Genomic DNA, 20953 nt, shown 5'->3' with positions numbered 1-20953 from the left:
GCTTGAGTGTGGCTTACTTTCCTTGGAGCTCAGTTTCCCTTTTCTCCATGGAGGAGCCTTCCTGTTTCTGTCTGGTTAGAATTTACCCCCAGTTTATGTCTGACTCCCTTACAGAACTGAAGAAGAGGTTTCTAATTGACTAAGAACTGTAGGGTCAAGAAAGGAAATGGGGGGGCTGGCCCCGTGCCTGAGTGGTTGGGTTCATGTGCTGTGCTTCCGTGGCCTGGTGTTTCGCTGGTTCAGATCCTGGGTGCAGACATGGCACTGCTCATCAAGCCACGCTGAGGCAGCGTCCCACATGCCACAACTAGAAGGACCCACAACTAGAATATACAACTATGTACTGGGGGGGTTTGGGCAAAAGAAGGAAAAATAAAAAAATAAAAGAAAATCTTAAAAAAGAAAAGAAAGGATGGGGCCGGCCCTGTGGCTGAGTGGTCAAGTTCGCACACTCGGCTTTGGCAGCCCAGGGTTTTGCCGGTTCGAATCTTGGGCGCAGACATGGCACTACTCATCAGGCCACGCTGAAGTGGCATCCTACATGCCACAGCTAGAAGCACCTACAACTAAAATATACAATTATGTACCAGGGGGCTTTGGGGAGAAAAAGGAAAAATGAAATCTTTTTTTAAAAAAAAAGAAAGGAAATGGGGAAGGAACAGAATATGAAAAGTTGTTCTTAATTTGAGACTTTAACATTTGCCTTGAAGTGTGTGATGGAGTTCGGACTCTAGAAAGCTTTTGCTTATGGAAGCAGGAGAGCCAACATTTTTCTTACCCAAATCATTAGCCACTAGTTCTTGGCCATCTTGTCCTATTCCTTGGTTCAACTTTTCTGTCCAGTCATTTTCTTTAGGTAAATATTTTAAATGGAGAAGAATAGACATGAGAGAAATGTTTTTCTTTCCTTTAAATGGATATTTTCTGCAAGAATTAGTGATGAAAGACTGTAATTTTTGTGGGTGGGAGTTTACTAGCACAGTTTTCAGTAGTCTTGGGCCTTCTGGTAAAACATAAAGATTTTTTTGGTTTCTTATGTTTTATGAAATAGTATGTCATTTTTTCCCCCTAACAAATTAAAACTGGAAAAGTTTTGAAGCATAAGTAAGGCTGGGGTCATGAATTCTAAATGTAATTCTTAGTGTTCAAAAATATTATTAAAAAAACTAAAGTGTTGGAACATTTTTGAGGAGGGCATTAAAACAAATTCAATCTTGGCTTTTAGTGTCTTTTTTTTACCTGTATCCCTATTACAATAGTGGCATTTTTCTAGCATGGCCTCATCACATGACCTTTGAACTTGTTTACCTTTATTCAGTTAACTGACTCTCCATTAATTTGGAATTTTTGAGATGAGGAAATGAACTCTGGATCAGAGATCAAGAGCCAGACTAAAGGTTTGAGTTCTCTGCTCTGCTCCTGCCTGGCTGTGTGGCGTGGGCATGTCTTGGGCCCTGACATAGTCATTTCTAGATGGAAGGAAGGGGACCAGATCCATGATTTTCATGGGGATCGGGGCTCTATGAGAAGATTGCTTGTGTGTCAGGATCTTGGGTGTGGGGAGTATGTGTTATTTGAGAATGCAGAGTACTGTATTGCTTTATTTGGAAAATGGAAAAGAAATCTTTTTTTTAAAAATTTTTTTTAAAGAAGTGGCACCGTGTAAAGCATCATACTATCTTAGCTGGTTAACACAGGATGGGAAGCACATGGGGCTAGCCGTTAGTTGCAGATAATTTTTAGTGAGGTTGCGTGCCAAGCACTGTTTAAAACTTTTGGTATACTGATGCGCTCACAGTTCCTAGAAGATGGGTACTGTCATCGTTTGAACAGACAGAGCAGAAGAGTGAAGTATCTCACTCAAGGTCATCACAGCCAGTATGTGGGTAGATCTAGGATCCAAATCCAGCTGAGCCTGCAAACTTGGCTGCTAGGTTTGCTACCTCTGCATTCATGGTCTGATATTTATCAAGATCAATGTTATCTATATTTTACTTTCTGAAAAAAGGATGTTTTATAATATATGTAAGTGGTATGAAATTGCCCCTCAATCCTCAGGTACAAAAAAAACCAACCACATATTTTCCTCTAAATCCAATTAAATTTGGCTGAGAGTTTCACTTACAGAGACTGGTGAGTTATTCGGTAGCAATAGTCACTGGAGGATTCCTTCACTACTCATGCAATTTGGCTAGAAAATTCTTTTTTTTTTTTTTCTCCCCAAAGCTCCAGTACATAGTTGTATATCCTAGTTATAAGTCATTCTAGTTCTTCTATGTGGGATGCCACCACAGCATGGCTTGATGAGCAGTGTATAGGTCCACGCCCAGGATCTGGGCCGCCGAAGTGGAATGTGTGAACTTAACCACTTGGCCATGGGGCTGGTCCCTGCTAGAAAATTTTGAGGGCCTCAAATCCTCACTCTATCGTGATGGTGCGGAGATGCTCATTGGCCGAGCCTGCACTGCCCATGTGAGAGTGGCAATCACTGTTGCTATTCCCTCCATGCTCAATGTGGCCACCATGATCTCACCAGGGCTCCTGAGGCCAAGACTTTTAGATGTTAGCCCCCAGGCATCCACGTGTCCAATCTTGCCAGTGGTTTTCACCTGCCCTTGCCAGGGAGCCACATACCTACAGAGCCTGGTACAGACACAGGCACAAGATGCCCATGGACACAGAACTTCCTGAGGGAAAGGGGAGTATACCTTACATTCTTCCATTATAATCTTACAGGGAATTAGTTAATTTCTCTATCAAATTATCCTCCTGCCTGTAAATGACAGCATGATTTAACATGACTGACCTTAAGCAATTTTATTAGCATCTAATTTACATTTCTCTTGTTAGTGAAAGCATCTAGGTGACTAAGCGCATATAACCCCAATTCTTTATCTATTTGACGCTGGGTCAATGAATGGAATTGTTTAAGCCTCTGTTTCCTCTTTTATAAAATGGGGATAATAGTAGTTTCTATCCCACAGAGGGTCCTGGGGGATCAGCTTTAACAAAGACACTTATTTGGAGAGTGGCAATGAGACCAGCCAAGCTGGAGAGGAGTTCAAGTGGTGGGAGTTGTGGTGGGGTAAAAGCTGGAAGTGTTGTTTAAATGCCATTTTATAGAGTTTGGACTCACAATGGCCTTCTTCCCAGTTGTTTTATTAACTGGAGTTTGTGTTCTGTCTCAGGCATGTACTAGAATCTCTCTGATAAACTCCTTTTCTGGCCTATTTAGGACCCGACTGACTTCGAGTGGAGCTTCTGGATGGAGTGGGGGAAGCAGCGGCTGGTGTGGCTTCTCCTCGGCCATGTGGCTGTGTCTCAGATGGCCCACCTGCTTGCAAGGAAGGTATGATTATGTGCATCATTTCCTTCTAAGCCTCTTTCTCCTTTGCTTTCTGTGAAGTATGAGTGCTGAGCTAGGAATCAGGAGACGTGGATATAAGCCTTGGAAGTCTGGAAAAGATGAGAAATAAATTGTTAATGACCAATAAGACATTTAAAATAAAGGTTTCATGCGTTTCTTATCCTGCACTTACTTCCTCCAAGTTATTTTTCAAACCAATGAATTTGGAAGGTTTTAGAGTAAAAATAACTTCAGGTGATGTTCTTTAAGATCATTCCTAATTAAATAATCTTATAAATAAACCCACTTGTTGAGAATCTATGCAATTTCACTTCAAGTTCAGAAGAAAGTAAAGTGAATGATTTCATTACGAAGAGGGAATAATTTTAATGTCAAGTAATTTATGCTATAGTAGCTGTTGTACGTCAGAATTCCAGTTGTATTTCACTCTTGCCTTGGCCTGGAATAGAGAACAGGAGAGTCTTCAAAGTGGATGTTTGAAAAGTGCTTTTGCATGAAGCAGAATTGAGAACCTCTTCATGTGTTTAGCTACCAAGCCAGGAGGATTTTTCTGTAGTGTCGGGGCCAGGATTTGTCCAGCGGCCTCTGATACATGCTTCTTGCCTTTGTAGATTCCTAATCTGAAAAAAATGTGCTTGGAAATCTACCCAGTAAAAACAAAGCACAACCAAAAACTGACTTGGAAGTCCACCCAGAAAAAACGTTTAATTCTTAGAGGTGAAGAAACTGAAGGGACAGGAGCAGCAGGAGCCTGTGGGCGAGAGGGACAGAACGTGATGCTGAGAGAACAGGGCGCCATGTGGTTAGAGATGTGGACTGCACTGGGGCTGTTTTTCAGCTGTTTCCTGAAAATCAGTACTTTCTGGGCTTGCTTCTCATCCTGGAATAGGGGAAATCCCAACAACACACTCACTTTCTTTGTGTTAAATATGATATTGATTACTTTTTGTTCTCAAGTGGTTTCCATCTTCTAAAGTGGTAAAAACTAAAATGTTAGATGCTGTCAGATCTGAATATATTTAAAAATTTCACATAACTTTTTTTTCAGTTTTATTGAGATGTAATTGACATATGGCACTGCATAAGTTTAAGGTGTACAGCATAATGAGTTGACTATTATATATTGTGTAATGATTACCACAGTAAGTTTAGGTAACATCTGTCATCTCATATAGATGCAAGAAAAAAAAGAGAAAAAAAGAAAAAGTTTGTTTTCCTTGTGATTAGAACTTTTAGGATCTACTTTCTTAGCAGTTTTCAAACACACCATGCAGCAGTGTTAACTATAGTCATCATGTTGTACAATGCATCCCCAGTACTTATTTATCTTATATCTGGGAGTTTGTACCTTTTGACTATCTTCATCCAATTTCATGTAACTTTCTGAGCAGACCTAATAATAAATAATATGTTTTTTGTATTCCTAAATTAGTAATGAATGTATCTACCTCAGCTTTCATTCATGGGTTTCTTTTCTTCCGCTTTGGTATTTTTTAAGACTTTGAAATTTCTAGAAATTTAACATTTTAATTTCTAACACAAAGTTTTTCTGCCCATAGGTAAATGACGTACTACCCTTAGCTGTCAGTTTTCCCATCTGTAACATGAATAGCTTAATACTTGTCTTTTTTACCCCTGTGAGGGGAAGAGGAAATACTTTGAGGAGGATCTGTGAACTGCCTCCAGTCTCATGCTACTGCTATGCCTGGGGGCCCATTGCAGTGTAGCAGGAGAGCGCTAGGTGTTGTACTACTCATGGTCGGTCCTAGGCTTTCTCACTTTCTAAACCTTAGGAAAGCTTTCCCCACTGAATCTTAATCCATCATTTTCCGTAAAGTAGGGGTGATGAACCAGTGTTATTCTTTTTTTCCTCCCTTAAAAAAGGGTGAGCTTCATTTGTTAGAAATTTCGTTAAAAAGTAAGGGTAAAAGGTGGAAAAGGCAGAACAAAAAGAAATGGCAGAAATAAGTGCAAATGTGTCAGTAATCACCATCGATGTAAATGGACCCAGTTTCTACCCATGCTCCTAGAAAAAGATTGTCGGACTAGATAAAAGAAAAATAAACAGATAAAGGAAAATAAACAAAGAAATAAAACAGAGTCCAGATTTGTGCTTCTTAGCAAGATAGACTTAAAACAGAAGGACACAGAAAGTTTGAAAGTGAAAGGATGGGGGCTGGCCCCATGGCCGAGGGGTTAAGTTTGCATGCTTTGCTTCCCTGGCCCAGGGTTTTGCCCATTTGGATCCTGGGTGTGGACGTGGCACTGCTCGTCAGACCATGCTGAGGCGGTGTCCCACATACCACAACTAGAAAGACCTACGACTAGAATATACAACTATGTACTGGGGGGCTTTGGGGAGAAGAAGAAGAAAAAAACAGAGGAAGATTCATAACAGATGTTAGCTCAGGTGCCAATCTTAAAAAAAAAAAAAAGAAGAAAGTGAAAGGATGGGAAAAGATGTTCCAGGCAGATATAAGACTCACCTCTCCCCAACCCTCCCAAGTACTGGTGCAGTTTTATTAACAGCTGGCAAAGAGCTTTTTTGTTTTTTGAGGAAGATTAGCCGAGCTAACATCTGCCGCCAATCCTCCTCTTTTTGCTGAGAAAGACTTGGCCCTGAGCTAACATCCATGCCCATCTTCCTCCGCTTTATATGTGGGACGCCTACCACAGCATGGCATGCCAAGTGGTGCCATGTCCACACCCGGGATCCGAACCAGCGAACCCCAGGCCACCAAAGCGTAATGTGCGCACTTAACCACTGCGCCGCTGGGCTGGCCCCGACAAAGAGCATTATTAATGACAAAGAGAGTTATTCTTTAATGATAAAGAGTTCATTTCATTAGGAAGATATTACAATGCTAAATTTGTTTGCTTCAGAATATGTAAAGTAAATAGATAAATCAATGATTGTAGGGAGAGATTTTAGCATAACTTCATCACTAATTGATATATAGAAAAAACCAATAAGGAACAATGTAATTAATAAGCTTAATATAAGAAACATGTAAATTATTGCATCTAACAACTGGATAATTCATATTCTTTTAAAGAACGCATAGAATATTTGTAAAAATTGACCACGTACTGGACCATAAAGTAATTTTCAACAAATTTCAAATTATGTGTTTAAATAGGTTGCCTTCTCTAATCCCGGTGCAATCAGTTGAAAACAAATAGCAACAAGATGACCTGAAAATTCTAATCCATTTAGAAATTAAAAATGAAAGCATACTTTTAAATAACTCATAGGTCAAAAAAGAGATCATGCTGGAAATTAGAAAACAGTTAGAAATGAATGAAAAATATATTACATGTTAAAACTGGCAGGGTGCAGCTAGAGTGTACTTAACTGGAAACCGTAACCCTATATGCTCATATTAAAAGAGAAGAAAGGCTGAAAATTAATGAGCTAAGCATACAGCTTCAGAATTTAGGAAAGAACAGCAGAACAAAGAAACAAACAAACCAAAAAGAATGGCAAGAACGAAAATAAGAGCAGGAATTAATGAGATAATCAATGGCAGGATTGGTCAAGAAAACAAAGAAAATGGACAAATAACCAATAATAGGTGTGGAAAAATAGATGGAAAAATATAGTAGGAGGATATTTTGCACAACTTTAACAATAATTTTGTAAACTTTGGCAAAGCAGGCAAATTTCTAGAAAATTTGACTTACCAAAACTGACTCATGAAGACATAGAAAGACCAAATAGTATGATAACCATGAAAAGAAATTGAATCAGTAGTTAGAAAATTGATTTGTAAAGAAAACAATAGTCTAATACACCACTTCTGCCAAACATTCAAGGCAAAAACTATTTAAATCTTTCTTAGGCTTTTTCAGGAAAGAGAAAAAGAAGGAACTTTTATTTTATGAAGATAGTATAAAATTGATACCAAAATCAGAGGATATGCCCTACCAGATATTATAACTTATAAAGATTAATAATTAGGACATTGTTCTATTGACACCAGGATAGACAAATAGACTCACAGAACAGAATAGAGTTTAGAAAATACCTGTACATAGATGGGAACTTGATTTATAAAAGATGAACTATTCAGTAAACAGTGCTGACACAATTGTTGAGTCATATTGTAAAGAAGTGAATTGAATACTTACTTCATGCCATACATAATCATTTTCAAGGTGAATTAAGGACTTAAAATGAAAAAGAGGGGTTGGCCCGGTGGTGAAGATGTGGTTAAGTTTGCGCACTCTGCTTTGGCAGCCTGGGGTTCCTGGGTTCGGATCCCGGATGCGGACCTACACACTGCTCATCAAGCCATGCTGTGGCAGTGTCCTGCCTACAAAGTAGAGGAAGATTGGCACAGATGTTAGCTCAGGGACAAGCTTCCTCACCAAAAAAATAAAAAGAAAAGAAAGAAAAACAGAAGTATAAAACTTTTAGAAAGCATGATTTAGGAGAATATCTATTGATGTTAGATTGGAGAAAGGTTTCTTAAACAAGACATAAAATGTACAAATTTTAAAGGAAAAAAATTGATGTTTGACTATATTAAAAATAAGAACTTCCCAATATATAATAATATATAATAATCAATGTACATTTTGGATATATCCAAAGACACAATGAAGAAAGTGAAAAAGCAAGTCACTAATTGAAAAGTTATTTGCAACCTGACAAAGGATTAGTATTTTGAATAGATAAAGAAATTTCCTAAGAAAAAGACAAGTCACCCGGTAGAAAAAACAGCACAAGATGTGAAAAGGAATTTGCAGAAGAGGAAATACAAGTGATCAATAAACTTATGAAAACATGTTCAACTTCATTAGTACTCAAGCAGATGCATCTTGAAACTACAAGATATCATTTGATACTTTCTAATTTGGCAAAGACAAAGAACAAAATCTCCTGATAATATCAAGCATTGGCTACTTGAACTCACACGGAGAGATTGTAAATATGTATTGAAACAGCCTCTTTGCAATACATTACCTAGTAAAGTCAAAGAGGCACATAGCCCACATGTTCCATGGAGGAGCTCTTTTCCGCCAGCCATGGGGCATGAGCCAGGACATTCATGCAGTGGTGTTTGTAATAAGAAGAGCCAGAAGCAAACATTGATTACCGGGAAATGGATGAACTGTAGTGAATTTATTCCGTGGAAAGGAGTGAATTCTGAATTAGAGCTATAATTGTCAATGTGGATGAACTTTTAGATCACAATGTTGAACTAATAAGGCAAGTTGCAGAGGAATCTATCAGATATGATCCTGTGTATATAAAGCTCAGAAGTGGGCAAACAAATGTGCATATGTTCACATGTGCAAAACTACAAAGAAAGATGAGATAACCATTAAAATAAAATTCAGGATAGTGGTTACGTCTGGTTGGTTGGGGAAGTCGATAGAATTGGGGGTGGATGCCCAGGGCCCTTTAAAGCCCTACAGTCTGGTCTCTCTTCAGCTGATGGTGGTTATGCAGGTGCTATTTCACTGTTCTTTATACCTTACGAGCTTTATCAATATTCCTCTCTCTGGGTTTGGTATTTGCTATATTTTTAGCTGAACACGTGGAAGAATGAAGTGACAGGCAGAAGGAAAGGTGAGGTTGCCATGGGCACACTGAGTTTTTCATCTCCTTCCCTCCCCCCGACTGCCGTGTACATCAGGACCAATGTGGCCCCAGCCGACTGGTCTCCTTTGCCTCCCACTCTTGCTCTTGCTACTTGTTTGCTTCCTATAGATCAGTGTTCCTCTAGCTTTTTTTCATTATCGCCCCCCTCCCCCAGCCTTTTTAGCTTTTTTTTCCCCCCCAATCGTCACTTCCTCTCTGTGAAATTTTAATAGCACAGGTATAGTGAATATCTGTTTATGTACTGTATGCATGCCTGTGCTTTATGCATAAAGAGTGAGCTTTTCTTGTCTCCGATAACCACTCCCCCATCCCATGGAGGAGGTATAGCCCCTGCTGAGAACGTGTAATGTAGACGAACTTTCTGTTCTTGATGCTCCTCCCTCTTTCCAAACTTCCTCCGTTTTCGATGCCTGTTATACTCCTACTAACATCAGAAATCTATCTAGATGAGGATATAGATGTTCCTCCGTTTAATTTGCTTATGACTTTGAGTTAAGGCTCTTTCCATCTTAGGAGATGGTGTTCAGAGTCGTTTAGAGCACTTGGGTGGATCCCAGATTTACCACTTTCAAGCTGTGCGGTGTTAAGCGAGTTACTTAATATCTTTGAGCCTTTTTCATCATTTGTGCGGTAGGGAGGGTACCGCTCGCTTCCTGGGGTAGTGGGGAGGGCCTGATGTTTTTCAGGGTCATGCTTGTGTGTGATGCAGGCCAAGTCAGTGGTGGCTGCTGCTGTAGTCTGGTGGCATTTGCAGTGGGTTGTTACTGTGGTCTGGGTGTGCTCCTAGGAAGAGTCCCCTCCATAGTGTTCAAGAAAAGAGGCAACTGTCTTGAGATCCCAAAACCTCCAAGGGCAGAGGCTGTCTGTTCAGCCATACCCACCTTCCTCTCGTGAATGTCTTTCTCTGGCTGTATTTCAAGCTTGTGCTGGGTCTTAGGGGAAAGGATTGGGAGAGAGAGAGCCCCTTTTACCGGGGAGTTGAATGAGATGTTACAGAGGAAACCAAATACCCATCTGGATCCTGGACCTGATGAGGTGGTGGGTTGGGTGCTTGGGATAAAGAGTGGGCCACATCTGCCTTGGGGTGTCAGGGAAGGCCCCCAAGGAGGTGACTTTTGAGCTGTGGTTGGAGGAAGTGGAGTTGTTGGCTTATTTCAGCTTCCTGCATCTCGTTATCGGCATGGGTGGACAGTTGAACCTGTCTTTATATCTGCAGGGCACATCTTATCCAAAGTCAGTAGGAGGTGTTCTTTGCGTTTTTCTTGGAATGAGGCAGCGTTCACCCTGAGTCATCTCTCTGTGTGTCTCTCTCATCCCCTTTGTGACCGTAGGTTTGACTTGTGCGACAGCTGGTGGGCAGGGTTCTGGTTGTGGCTGGGGCACAGTGCTTTCTTTGTCTGAGTCTGCTTGGCCCTTATATAAGTATGAACCACAACTTTGGCCCTGTGCGCTCCGTGCTTTCACCACCTGGACTATGTGTTCCAGATGGCGTTAATTCGGGAGGATGTTTTGGTACTTATTGCGGGTGGAAGATTTGGGCTGCATTTGTCTTTTATTTCCCCATTCTCTTAAGCATCGTGAGCTATGGACAATGCTGTGCAGGGACAGGCATTAGCAATTCTTGCTGCTACAACCCTTTCACCCCGAAGGATACTTCACATCTCCGTCTACCATCTAATCTCATCTTTTCCTTTGCTAGCCCCACCTCCTCCCAGAGAAAGGCAGGTTATTTTCAAAAGCATGATTTTCTTTCTCTTTCTTTTTTCTTTTTGCCATGACAAGTATTAAAACTTTCCATCGAGCTCCTTGGCTGAGGTTAAATGCCTTTTCTCTGGGTAGGCCTCTCTTGGGTTTTGGCGAGAATGCGTCAGGGGCTAGTGCCCTGGGAGAGAAGCTCTGAGCTCTGGCTGGGGGTTTGTTATGATTGGATTGCATGTTGGGTGGGTCAGACAGTTGCCTCCTTTCTTGAACACTCCTGTGGCCTCACCTCCACCTGAGACATTGTGTTCCCTGCCCTCAGAACTAAAAATACCCCTGCATGAGCTTTTTGAGAAGGCTGGGGCCTGGTGTGGGGGCAGGGGGTGGGTGCTGTTGCTAACCACGGAGCAGAGTTTCCACTGTACCTCTGGCTGGGAGAACCCACATCATTAGCACCAGGCCTGACCAGCTGAGCTCATTGGCCACTGGGCTGAAAAGCATGGTCCTGTGGCACTGACTGAGATGAGTAAACTAACCTCTGGAAGGCTGTGGTGAACAGGCGCTCCCTTCCAGCATATTATCGAAACCACATACCTAATAGGAATCTCAGGCACTAATAGTGTTCCTGGCACCAGACTCTTTCGCCTCCATCAATGCATATCTAAGGAGGGATGACATTTGCTTTGTATGCACCCACTGGCCTCTGCTCCCAGGAAAAGCAGGCTAGAATGAGTTGTTTGAACTCTGGGATGGTTTTGTTTTTTCCCTGTTTGGGGAGATGTATATATATATTTTTAAGTAGCAGCCACAATTGATTATGTAGTATGTAATAAATTATGCCGTGCATGAGGATTATTGATTGACTCCTTTTATTTATTTCCCAACAATGTCCTCACTGAGTGGTTTCTGGGCAGATGTACAAAAAGAATTAATACACAGCAAAGTCTGGTACTGTTGCCAACAGGAATCCTCACCAAGGCTTTACACTTTTGCTCTTCCCTACAGAGGTAAGCTAATGAGGGAAACCACTCAGGCACATCCTATTATCACTCGGTGCCCACAGCACAGAACAAGCAAAGTAGAAGAGAAGTAGAGATGGTGTAGCAGGGGCATTGTCAGCCAGCTCTTCCTGTGGCCGGGTCCTGACTCCCTATGAAGAAGATTCGAAGAATATAGGTTTGCAAAAGAAAAGAGGGCAGATATTCTCAGAGGTGCTAATTTCAGCCTGGAAAAGTGCCAGCTCAATTGGTTAGTCTTCCTGAAGACTTCCCTGGGGTGATGGGCAGCTGGTTCTATCACAGATGTCCGCTTTTATAGGTTGGTGCCTATGTCCTATCAGTTGTGAACTATTTGAGATTTCTCCCAACACAGGCACAGTTGTAAGAGACCCCTGTGAGTGGAAAACAGGCAGAAGATGGTGAGATGTGAAATGATTCCCTTCTATTCCATCTGCATTGGCAAAGAAGCCTTTGTTTATAAGGGGTTAAATGGTACAACAAGAGACTTTGGAAAACAGCAGGTTTTCACATTAGTGGACTAAAAAGCCCCAAATTTTGGTGCTAATTTCTTAGTCATAACTACCAGGTTAAATCCCAAGACTCGGGGAAGCATATCTATCTACCCACGTACCCATCTATCCACCCACCCATCCGCCCATCCCTGATGCTGCTTGCACTGCTAGGCAATGCCGCTCTTCCATTCCTAGCCTACTCTCTGTACTGCTTCTTCCAGTTCTTGGCAGATGTGTGGGAGGGACAGTGGTTGGAGGAAATGTGCCCTAAGGGCTGCATTGGCCATGGGGACTGTCCGGCCCTCATGCCAGTCAGAAAACAAGGCTTGGAAGGCTAATCATGCTATATCAGGATTTTAGTGGCACTTGGGGGATGGAATTTCAATTGCATTTTTATAGACAAAGTATGAAAATCAGTATCTTAGTGGGGTTCAAATTTATACAATGATTTTTTAAATAGGTGATTCTTTTTTCGTTATTCTCATCTTTTCCTTTTTATCACCTGTCCGCTGTGAATGTTTGTATAGAGTTGCCTTTAGCCATTGGGGAGAATGAGTGGATGCTATGTGGGTTAGTAGATGACGTGAGGTTACCGTGAGCTTTCTTAGATGTGATGTCTAAGAGCGTTCGGTATTAAGTGTTGTCTGTCTGTACTGTGTGGCAGGGGGAAGATGGTGGGGGATGCGAATGTGGGACAAACTCATCTGCCTCCAAGGTGGCTTTTGTGAGCACGGTTCAATTCATCAATCTCTCAAGCAGATGGGGTTTGCACAGCACTGTTAAGTATTTCCTGAAGGTTCACTCAGCTTTTTCCAAGTCGAAGCAGCTTAAGTCTGTGGTTAATTTCCCAAATGAATCCCAGCAAGCAGGCTTTTTCCAAATGGATCAAATAGCACTTAATAAATTGTAGCCGTGTGTGTGTACATGTATGTAACCACGCATGCATGGAGACGAATTCTAAGTGGTAAGTGCTGTAGGTCGTGTTGAAAAAGAACATTATTTTTTTTTTTTTACATTTGTTAAAACTGCTTCTTAAGATGGTCTTTGGCAACCTTGTTCCTTCTAACTGGGCTCTGCCCAGAGGTGAGCGTGGGGAAAGTTGGAAGCAAATTTCTGTGGCTGTTTTCTGTGGGTAGTAGAATGGAAAAATAGTAAAAATGAGCTGCAGATTTCTCTGATTTTCTTGGAACTTAAAAGTGGCTGACCTAGCCTCGCATTTAAAATGTTCTCTCTCGGGCTGGAGGATAGGTTTGGGAAAGAATTGTACTTCGGCGATATTTCAGAAGCGTTAGCATGTGAGGGTGGCAGTTACAGGTTACACTCCACGTCTGTCTTTCCTGGAAAGAAGTCTCTCTGTTTTCACAGGCAGTCCCCACTTTTCAACTTGGTGTCTTCCTGGAAACCGTCTTTTTAACACGCATCCCCCAAAGACTCATCATATTTCCCTATAGGAATAACAGTTAGTGTTTGTGGAGTCTTAACTATGTGCACAGACACTGTTGTAAGTATTGTAGTCACATTAACTACTGAATCCTCACAACAGCCTCATGAAGTAGATACTGTCATCATCTCAATTTTATGTACGAAAAAAACCGAGGCACAGAGAGATTACATAACTTGCCTAGGGTCCCACAGCTAGTTAATGGGGACATCAGGACTTATTTAGGCAGTTGGACTTCAAAGCTTGAGTAATTAAATCATTATATGTCTCTCAAACAACATTGAAACATTATTGTGGTTTTTAAGTAAGGATTTACCAGCCAGATATGACCAAGAGTATATCACAGAAGCAAAGACACGTTAATTTATCTTGTGGTTATTCAATGTCGATAACTATAAATCTTGATAATTAAATAGAAAAATATTCTCTGATTCTCCTAAAATGGGAATAAATGTATCAATCCACTTGATTATGCAAAGGCCTCAATATCACATAAAGCAGGTAAGATATACTTTTTCTGTGACATAAATTTGTCTGTAAATAATATGCTAATAAAATAAAAATGTAATTAGATATTTAATCTTAAATCTCTAGTTTAGACTTTAGAAAGCCTTTTGTGGTTTGGATGGCCCAGTTTTCTCAATAAGACTGTAGAAATGTTTATCGATACTTTCTTTCACTTCCACTTTTGCAGGATAACGTATGCAATGGGTAGTGTTCCAGGGTGGCAAGTGTTTCCGGCTGTCTTCTGGCTTCCATAGTGTCTGTTGAAACGTCATCTAAATATCTTGTTGTTCTGGGATCTGGTGGTCTGAGTGGCTTTGGCTGAAGGCAGGAAAGTGGCTCCTTGCTTCTGAGTGGATCTGGTGGAGTTCTGGGGGCCTGGGGATAGTCAATCCTTGTTCTGGGGTTAATGTGAAAGGTTCCTCTGAATCCTGTTTGTCTGTATTGCATTAAACCCCAGGGCAGTGAGAACAGCTTGGTTAATGGGTCACTATGCATTATCCTCTTATATGTAGAACCTTCAGTAGCAATGCCCATGAGCTCACCCTTCTCTCTTTTCCTCCCCTGCCCCCCGCCTCCCTCTGTGTCTCTCTCACTGGGTCCCTCCCTGTCTGCAGCACAGACCCTGGATCCTCACAGCCTATGGAATGTGGGCCTGCTGGTGTGTGCTGGGGGCCCCAGGTGTGGCCATGGTTTTTCTCCACACCATCATCTCCTTCTGTGTAGCCCAGTTCCGGTCACTGCTCCTATCGTGGCTCTGTTCTCTCCTCCTGCTCTCCACACTGAGGCTGCAAGACATGGAGGAAGTTAAGGTAAGTGTCTCTGTCTTACCACTGGGAAGGTGCCCCCATCCTGGTAGATGCCTTGGTTTTTCAGACAAGAGTCAATTGAAGAACCATGGTGGGGCTCCTCCTAGTGGTCATATGGGGTTGATGCATGTGAACCTGGGTGTTGCTTTCTGCCGTCTTGTCTTTTGTGTCTTACTATGACTTAGCCCTCTGAAGTTGCCCAGGGTTGACCCTGTACCTTTTTTCCTAGTTTGGGTAGACATGGATGGTACCAGATGTCATAGGAACAGAGGGTTGAAAACAAAGGGAAAAGAAGGCAAGAGTCCCCTATGCGTTTAATAAAAGTCGTCTGTAGAGTACTCTACCATTTATAGGGGACTCTCACATTCCTTATCGTGATAGCTCCTGGGACAGGTAATCATGTTGGGGGGGCCTGTAGCTGATTATTGAATCAAGGATATGCAGGTTATAACCTGCTGAATGAGGAGGCACAAGCCACCCCCATGGTGTCAGCAGGTAGCTCCCTCAGCATCTGAGCTCCCCCCACCTTGGGGAAGTGAAAACCCCGGGGTCATTTTGATTGAAGGCGCAGTTTCAATACATTCACACAAAGAGAGTAAAGTCACGAGATTTATTACTCACAGATTCCAGAAATGGGGGGGGGGGTGGGCACACATGATAAGCCAGGGGAAGGGCAGTCCTCGGTCCCAGTCACCAGCGAGCTGGAGATAGAGAGCATGTAGCAGGCACCTATTCCTTATAAGTTGGTTGGGATGGAGGCCACTAGCTCTTTGCAGGCTTGACTCTAAGTGGTTATTTTAAAAGGTGCCCTGGGAAGAGCGAGGCAGGAACTTGGGGCGGGAATCCTAAGCTCAGGTTCTTATCTAACTGTCCAGACGCTGGGTGTGAGCAGGGTTGTCATACTGTAAGATGCCTGGGCAGCAACTCAAAGTAGCTATTTTCTCATCACAGTAAGGCAAGCATTTTACTTCTTAGTTGATGAAACAGATGCATTTAGTCTTTATTCATGTACCCCACTGGAAGCTCTATGAATTTAGAAGCTTAAAAGAATGTGTTTTGTCCCTTTTGACCAAGGCTTCGTTTTTGCAAACCCAAAGGCATCCTGACAGACACAGCTACAATTGTTTGTGCTAATGGAGGAGGATGTTGGGCCCAAACCCCACTTCTGTATGACACATGTTTGCATTAGTGAATTTTTCTTATACAGGCGTTTACCTTCTTAGCTTTATTTTTTTCTTAGTCACAATAATAGAGCATTTGTATTTTGTGAGCAGACACCAGATTTGGCCCAGGGGATGCTGAATGACAGAGAGTTTAGGATGTCCTGAATTTAGGTGTTTGATGTGCGTGGCTGAGCTGATGGACCCATCCATGAACCCTTCCTGCGCCGAGTTTTCTGGTTCCTGTTGTGTGTTCTCGGATCATCTCCTGGGCCGTTCCCAGCATCCCCTGGACAGCTCCCAGCCACCTGGTTCTGACTTTGGTAACTTTGATGACTCAGCCCTGCTTGTGCAAGCCAAGCTTGAGTCTGGGTGGGACCACTCGGGCTGTCTGTGTAGCTTTCCTCTCTTCCTGACCTGTTGAATGTACCCTTTACATTTTTAGGTTGGAGAGTCAGGCTTGTCATCAAAGACAGGCGACAGGGAAGCCACCAGACCTGTCACTGCAGGAAAGGGGAGTGTTAGTCTGCGTGGAGCTCTCAACCATTCAGACGTGGGAGCTTTCCTCTGAGGGGGAAATGCACAGCAAGAGGAATGCAAGTTCAGGGCCCAGCTTCAGGGTCTGTGGTCCTGGACTCCTGGTGTTAGAGCCCTTCAGCCTCCTGGTCAGTCAACTTGGAAACAGCCAGCCCAAGAGACCCACAGCTCTGAAAACATCAGGGGCCATGTGCCCAGGGCAGGACCACTGCTGCTGTCCATCTTCATCCCCTTCTCCCATAGCTGCTTCTCAGACACTGCCTGAGTCGGATCGGAGTTGTTGTTTGAGTCAGGCTAATCTACTTACCTTTCCAATTAAACATTTTTATACAAACCAACCTCCCCCTGAGCCCCACCACCCGATTCTCTTGTCTCCTTCAAAGTCCACTTAGACCGCGGTCTCTAAAGCCGTTCCTATCTCTATATAAAAGCCCTCTCTGACTCCCAGTTTCATTGGCTTCCTTTTTCGTGAGTTCTCAGATGAAATCAGTGAATAGTTATTGACCACTTCATTGGTGCTGGGCTCCGTGCTAGCTGAGCATTTTTCCTGTTGATATAATGTGACACGGCTGTGTACTTGGCATGATTTAGAAATCCGTGCGTCTGGTCTCGCAGACTAGAGGGTAAGGGCAGTGTTTCCATGCCCCCGAGCTCAGGGCTCCATCCAGGCAGATGCTGCTGACAGAGTGACTGTGTCTGCGGGGATTGTAAGGGGTTAGAGGAAGGGATAGGCGTGTGCCTGTCTCACAGAGCTCCCTGTGGTGCCTGTCACTTAGGTGCTGCTGCTCCTGTCTCCCAGTTTGTAAGAGCCAGCAATCTCTGAATGGTATGTGATGCCAACTGATCTGTATCTCTGGAGCCCTGTTTTATTTCTTATCTTTACCCCACAAACATTCCTTGCACAGAAAATCTTGGGAAGTTTTTGCCATCCTTTATTCAATCATAGTGGAAGTGGAACTCCTGTGATGCTGTCATTTTTGTCCATTTGTTGATTCATTCATTCACTCATTCATTGATTCAAGGGACGGCACTTGGATCTGGTGTGCCCTGCATTGGCACAGTGATGGGAAAGAGGATGACGGGAAAGATGAGCCAGCGGAAACCTGGTTTCTAAGTCTTTTCGTTGTGTTTCCAACTCTTGAAATCAGAGGCATCATTTCACCTCTGAGCCTCAATTTCATCATTTGGAAAATGGAAGTAATAGCTGCTCTGCCTTCCTCATGGGGTTGTTCTGAGGGGCTGACAAGATAATATATGTTAAGCGATTTTGTAAAAATTGTAGTATTTTGAAAATTCAAGTATTTTTTATGTTGTTAGCCTACCTGAGTTCTTCTTCACTCACCAATGGACTGTGGCTAATACTTTAAGCAGATCTATCAAAATCTGGTCTGATGAGAGTAAATAAGGTCGCAGCTCTGTCTTAACAGAAGATACGTAACTTCCCAGAATGATTAACTAGGTGATCATTGAAATAATTGTTCTTAAACATAGATTTGTAATAAAAATAAAAACGAATTCACAGGTAAGTTTTTGGGGACCTGGCAAATGTGCCAAGCAGACTCCATTTATATTTATCATTTGTTTGGGGACAGTTAGCCTCAGTTATAGATGTTGGTGGTGAATAAATATTCCATTTATTATGCAGACTGGAGGTTTGAAAAATATTGCTGGAGGGGAGTAAATGAGCAGAAACTAGTTGATTTGGGTTTTCATGTTTTTGCACATGAATTTCTCTTGATCTTTCTTGATGGTTCTGAAGTCCTAGACAAGGAGTGGAAACTCTTCCGTGCTTAGTTTCTCTGTGTAACGCCTTAAAAGACTCTCATGGATCAAGTTAACTTCTCCTTCCTTTGTCCCAATTCTATATCTTGAATATATTCCATAAATTGTTTTTCTTGTTAAAAAAGCAATACATGTGGATTATAGAAACTATGGAAAATATAGAAAAATATAAAGATTATAAAATGATCTGTAATTTTACTCCCTCCATATGGCTAAGATTTTACCATATTTGCTTCTAGTCTTTTGTTCCAAACATCTTTTTGTACATGCTTATTTCTTATTTCATGCAGCATTGTAATTACATTTTTACAAACCTATATCTTGTATGAGAATTTATCCACATGGAGGGCAGGGAGTGTTTCTTTTAACTATGTGTCACTAAAGCTTATTTGGCAAATAGTACCCAACTACAGGTGGAGTCAAATTCATACCAGAGGAGCAAAGGAAAAAATGTGTTGACGACAGAAATCCCATGTGATGTTTATAAGCCTCTGTTTGTCTTGGGAATTGTTGAAGGAGCTGTCAAAGTATCCACTGAAAGTAGCTAATCTTCTTGTTATCCACTACTGTATCTGACAGATGCGTATCCAGGAAAACCTTCGTTATGTTGCATCAGGGCTAGTGCTAAGTTGATGGTTGATATCAGAGACAATCTTTTCCCCTCTGCTCATTAACTGCTTGTTTTGATTACCAATGAGATTTACCTGTCCAGTGGTTCTTGGCTCCCTCTATGGTACAGCTGCTCTACCTTTGGGAGAGATCGCCTTCCCAGGAGACTGGGTGGTGTCCCTCCTTGCCACTCACGGGTCGTTCTCTCCTTGTGACTTTGCAGAGAGGGTGGTACCAGACAGAAAACGAGTACTACTTGCTGCAGTTCACGCTGACCGTTCGCTGCCTGTACTACACCAGCTTCAGCCTCGAGTTCTGCTGGCGGCAGCTGCCCGCTGAGCACACCTCCTACTCCTTTCCCTGGATGGTGGCCTATGTCTTCTATTACCCCGTCTTCCACAACGGGCCCATCCTCAGCTTCCCGGAGTTCATCAGACAGGTAGAGGCCATTGGGGATTAAACTGGTATTCTGTAGATTAAGCTTCTGTCCTTGTTGCCGTGGTCACCCATGTGAGTCCTGAGTCTTTTCATTCAAGGGTGCGCATAAATTTAAAATGCATATTATTGTCTTGATAATTTTTTTACGTAAGTCAAATGCTTCGGGGAAATAAACTTCAAAATATAGGTTGACCTGGAACTTGTGCATCTTAGCTCCAGGAGCCCCCGCCCTGATTCTCGGTGGACTGTGGCTACCAGGATTAATAGCTGGGCACAGTGAGGAACCTCGAATTGGTTATCCACTGCTGGGCAGTCCCAGGGAAAGGAAAAATTGGATTCTCATGGTATTACTTGGAAAGTAGAAAGAGAAACTGTCTAAGCTGTTGGTTGGTAAGTTGTATGTTCTCTTTTTTTTCACGAAATGCTTATCAAGTGACTCTGCTGTAGCCTGCTAATTGTTCAGGGTGACCTAGATGAGAAAACCGAATGGAGTGGAAGAGAGTTTGAAGGCAATAGTCTGTTTTCGGGTCTGGGTGCCTGTTTCTGCCCAGGAACCTGCCTGCCTTCTTTGGACAGCAGCCTTTTCTGAAGCTCATGTCAAGCTACCTTCATCATTCCCACCTTACTTTTCCTCCTATTTAGAGTTTTATTCTTCTAGTTGCACAGTTAGCCTCATGGAACATATTTATGAAATTAATTCACCTAAGGTATTAGTAATTGATAATACCTAAAACGGTGTTTCTCAAGGGTCATTCAATACTCCTCCAAACAAAACAATCCTGATGGAGGTGAGAATAATAACAGGAATGCACACACAGTGTGCACACGTACACTCAGCACACGTACGTACACAAAGAACACACAGCACACACACGTGCAAGTGCACACGCGTGTACACACACACAGAGGTGTGGAAGCGTGGATCAAAGTGCAGGGCCTACAGCCCGTTTCCAGGAGGCAACGTGAAAGGTACCGCCTGGAAAAATAGGGGAGTTCTTAGAAATCCCTTATTCTGTCTTCAAAATTCGACCAAGTCATGCATTGTACTCAAAGGTATATTTCTGCATTATAGCAATAATGTTTTAAAATTGCCAGTTAAATTATTTAACTTTTTTCCCTTCACAAATATTTAAATGAAATTGATATGCTGGGCAGATAGATATTTGGCATATGGTTTCTCATACCTTAGTTTGGGTTACATAGAATCATTCTTTTGTCATGAAGTTGTTTAAACATCTATGTTTGACAATTACGTTTAAAATTATTGTGTGAAAGACAGAGGTAGTTAGTATTGGTAGCTGATCTAACTCAGTCATTCTCAAAGTGTGGTCCCTGCACTAGCAGCATGGGCGTCACCAAGGAAAGAGTCAGAAATGCACATTCTCAGGCTCTGCCTAGGACCTACTGGATCAGACACTTGGAGTGTGGGGCCCAGGAATAGTGTTTAACAGGCCATCTGGGTGATTGTGATGAACGCTGGACTGAGA

The 20953-nt window shown here is 42.3% G+C and overlaps 1 protein-coding gene across 18 annotated transcripts in view; it reads left to right on the top strand.

Annotated features, from left to right (window-relative positions):
• The window catches only part of HHAT (hedgehog acyltransferase), a 310500-nt gene that overhangs the window by 52899 nt on the left and 236648 nt on the right, over positions 1-20953 (top strand). For 10 of the 18 annotated variants that reach the window (XR_011438569.1, XM_070266744.1, XM_070266742.1 and 7 more), the window contains 3 exons: positions 3236-3349; positions 14749-14943; positions 19252-19467. Coding sequence is in view for 17 of the 18 variants with exons in the window: in XM_070266744.1 (XP_070122845.1) it covers positions 3236-3349; positions 14749-14943; positions 19252-19467 (525 nt within the window). In the remaining variant the exon portion in view is untranslated. The remainder of the gene's footprint in view (positions 1-3235; positions 3350-14748; positions 14944-19251; positions 19468-20953) is intronic. The other 8 variants (XM_070266748.1, XM_070266747.1, XM_070266752.1 and 5 more) reach the window with 2 other exon arrangements.

Source organism: Equus caballus, chromosome 5, assembly GCF_041296265.1.
Source record: "Equus caballus isolate H_3958 breed thoroughbred chromosome 5, TB-T2T, whole genome shotgun sequence".
In the NCBI taxonomy this organism is placed as follows: domain Eukaryota; kingdom Metazoa; phylum Chordata; class Mammalia; order Perissodactyla; family Equidae; genus Equus; species Equus caballus.
The sequence above is the reverse complement of the archived record's forward strand: the minus strand, read 5'-3'. Positions and strand labels throughout refer to the sequence as shown.